Consider the following 4,033-nt stretch of genomic DNA (forward strand, 5'->3'; position numbering starts at 1 on the left):
TTAGCTAAACTGTCTTGCATTTCTTTCAAACCATTTTCTGCAAAACAATTTTCTTGAGCTTGGGGTCTATCGGGAACAACCTCTCTACTCCACAAAGGTAGAGGTAAGGTAACTGAAGTTTTGTGTATTGTGTGACTCCCATTACTAGTCTCATGTTTTTATTGGTAATGTGAGCAGTACTTTTACATATTGGTGTAAAAACTTTAACGGTCGTTTGGTTGGAAACAAGTTATTTCATCATGTATTGGGCTAACATATTCCGTCACTAGTATCCCAGAACTGCCTAATACTGCATTTTATCTGGGATTATTATACATTTATACCTTATATCTCACACCAAACGACTCAGCATCACTATATAGACTGTCGTCAAGCCCAGTGAAGAGACAGCTATCACTTTTTTTTGGTTTTTCGAATTTCATACTTTAACTATCCATTATATTTCTGTCACCGAAAAGTCGTATATTTGCTTATGAGCATTTTCTTATTGATTAAACTGAACCATTAAGGACCAAAAATCGATAAAACGAAAACCGAACTATTAAGGACCAAAACTCAATAAATTGAAAACGCATACATAAAAATAGAACCAACCGACACAACCCTCATTTACATAGTAGAAAATTCTTAGTCATATGATCTACTTTTAAAGTGAAGATTGATGATTTTTTCAAAATAAATACAAATTATTTTATTAAATCATATAGAAAATAAATAACTCTAAAATTACAACATTGAAACGGTAAATAAATAGAGTAAGTAAAAGTACAAAGTTGGCAAAATTCAAAAAAGCTGGACCCCAAAATTGTCTACAAGTATTTAGAAGGGACACATTGAAATAATTGAAGGTAGTATGATTATTTTGTCAAAAAAGGAAACAAATAAAAGAAGAAGCCAAATTCATATTGAATCTAACTGTTATAAGACAAACTTATGTGACTCCCATTACTAGTCTCAAGTTTTTATTGGTAATGTAGGGAAGACTCAACAATACTTTTACATCTTGGTGTAAACACTTTAAGGGACGTTTAGTTGGGAACAAGTTATTTCGAGATTAATTATTTCAAAATAAGTTATTCCACGCTATATATGTGGGATATCATATTCCATCACTAAGGTATAAATGATGGGATAAGCTGGTAAGACAATTAAGATATGATTCACAGGCTTCTTCTATATATTGGTAAAATATATTAGTAAAGTAGAGTAAATTTCTACTATTATTAGAAATCTACTCTCTTGATTTCCCCTTCTATCATTGCGTAGAAAGTCGTGCTTACTAGATCCATCTAAGTTGTGTAAAATGCAAGAAGACTTTGGTTTGGAAAAAGTATACAATTTAGATAGATAGGAATATTGGGGGCCACTAAAACATTTATTTTGAATATGAAAGCTGAAATTCTTAATGTTGGCATGTTTCATGCATTTTCATTTATGTCATTCGTTAAAAGTTTCAAACATTTTAATTGGCACAAGTTTATACTTTTGTATCATAATATAACACAAATTATGTTATACAAAGCCTTGTTATGCTGCTTAATTCCTACAAAATTTATGCCGATGGAGGCATAAGTTCAATTCAGAACAAGTTATGGCGTAAGAGACATAATTTAAATTTCTATGAAACTTATATATGTTGAGTTTGACAAAAGATCTATAAACTTATGTCGAGCAAATTAGATATTACACAACTTATGTCTAGATAACTTAATTCCTACGGAACTTATGTTGAGCTACACAAAAGTTCTCTAAACTTATGCCGAGCGAATTAGACACTACACAACTTATGTCGAGAAGAGAGATCTGTCTCTTGAAGGACTAACAACTCTTCTTCCTCAAGAAAATTTGAAGATTAGGGAAATTAAGGCCTTAATATTTAACTTCCATGTAGTAATATTACATCCTTGACAACTAATGAAAATCACAAAATGAAATTAAAAGATATGGTTGAACACTTGAACTATATATTTCTTTCTCTTTGCTAGTTAAGTACTAGCAAATACTTAGTCAACTAAACTTTTTACTCTTCATTTCTTTCAAACCATTTTCTAAAAAATGATTTTCTTGAACCGGGGGTCTATCGGGAACAACCTCTCTACCTCACAAAGGTAGAGGTAAGGTCTGTCTACACCCCAACCTTCTCACGCCCCACTCGTGGGGACTATACTGGGTATGTTGTTGTTGTCAATTCTATTATTGATGAATCTACCTCTGATCTTGAGGGAGAATATAGATAAGGCTTGGGAGGCATTTGCAAAGAGTCTACTTTCCCTTCTAACATTTCAACAACCTTGCTCATCGATGGTCGATTTGAGGGATTTGTCTGTATGCACCATAAACTCGCTATCACCATCTTTCTTGCACATTCGTTCTCCTCTTCATTCATTATCCCGATAAGTTGAAGCTCTCCGTCTAGTTCAATTCGTCGATAGAGCCAATGTGGAAAGTAGATTTCACTTGTACGATCAACTCCAACATCAACATTCTTTCTTCCTCCAACCATCTCTAGGACCATCATTCCATAGCTATAGACGTCAGACTTGTGAGAGACACCTCCCAAGTTTCTACAAACAATTTCTGGAGCAATATAACCGATAGTCCCTCGTGGACCTAACATTGACACAATACTCTCCTGTTTCATGCATAATTTAGCAAGACCAAAATCAGAGATTTTAGGACAAAAATTGTCATCAAGAAGGATATTATGAGGCTTTATATCAAAATGCAAAATCCGAGTGTTACAACCACAGTGCAAGTACTCTAATCCTCGAGCAATGCCTAGTGCAATTTTGTATAATATTGGCCAACCTAATTGGTGAACACTGCCGGTTCTTTCCTCGTAGATAAACTTTTCAAGAGATCCATTTGGCAGGAACTCATATACAAGAGCTCTTTTCTGACCCTCAAAACAAAATCCCACAAGGCTCACAATGTTGACATGTGATGTTCTGCTAATACTTGCCACTTCGTTAATGAAATCTTCACCACTGCCTTTTAGTTCATTCACGACCTTTACTGCCACTGGACTCCCATTACGCAAACTTCCTCTGTATACTTTACCAAATCCTCCTTGGCCTAGTTTGCTTCTGAACCAATTGGTGATCCGTTTGATGTCTGTATAATTGTATCTGTTTGGAGCGTATGATCCATAATTCTTTAAAAATTCTTCAACTTTTTGGTGATCCTCAGCATTAGATTCCCAAAACCTGAGGTATTTGTACCACAACTTTTTTTCTCTGAAGCAAAAGAGTAGTAAAACCAACAGTCCAACAGTAGACAATCTTGCACCTGTGGGAAAAAAATGAAATCATGACCCATCAGAGAAAAACATTTCCCTCAACTCCACATCCATACATTTTGTGTACCAAAAACTATTTAATTCTTTTCTTTTTGTTTCTTTATCACTAGACAAAGGTTTTGAGCTAATACAAAATGATGAGAATTTAAATGTTATGCATGAAAATTCTGTAATAAGAATAACATGAAAGCAATTAAATATATTCTAGTACCTGTGACCAGAATCAACTCCCCCATGTTTCTTTCAGTTGTTACTATTCTTTGGTCTGTACTGCTTGTAGGTGTTTTTGCATCTACAGAAGGGGGAAATAATACGAAATATATTATCTATGCGGCATGAAACAAGAAAGTGACTTAAGAAGCATGAACTTGACCTTGAAAGTATAGGAGATGTCTACCTTTGTGACAAGATAATTTGTTGGTTTTATCACTCTGGCATTGACCTCCACCATAATAACATTCATTACATTCATCAGACAGTTTCCATTCTACTAGAATTTCGGGACCTAACATGTTGAACAAATCACCATGACTTGACTGAATTGGCAATCTGATAAGTGAACAGTTGGTAGGAATATTGTCTGCTCCTATGTATTCATCGGAAAGCTTGTAGTATATGCTAAAGCCTTCACAGCCACTGTACATATTATAACCCACAAAATGATCGTTCTTCTTCTGCGTAATGTTATGGACATTATTACTGCTACTGATGCATTTGAAGATGTTTATAAGATTA

The 4,033-nt window shown here is 34.3% G+C and overlaps 1 protein-coding gene across 1 annotated transcript in view; it reads right to left on the minus strand.

Annotated features, from left to right (window-relative positions):
• LOC125868874 (LEAF RUST 10 DISEASE-RESISTANCE LOCUS RECEPTOR-LIKE PROTEIN KINASE-like 2.1) overlaps positions 1 to 4,033 on the minus strand; it is a 78,972-nt gene that overhangs the window by 43,322 nt on the left and 31,617 nt on the right. The window contains exon 8 of the mRNA XM_049549442.1: positions 2,554 to 2,601. Coding sequence (XP_049405399.1) covers positions 2,554 to 2,601 — 48 coding nt within the window. The remainder of the gene's footprint in view (positions 1 to 2,553; positions 2,602 to 4,033) is intronic.

The sequence above is a fragment of the Solanum stenotomum genome, chromosome 6, assembly GCF_019186545.1.
Source record: "Solanum stenotomum isolate F172 chromosome 6, ASM1918654v1, whole genome shotgun sequence".
Classification (NCBI taxonomy): Eukaryota; Viridiplantae; Streptophyta; class Magnoliopsida; order Solanales; family Solanaceae; genus Solanum; species Solanum stenotomum.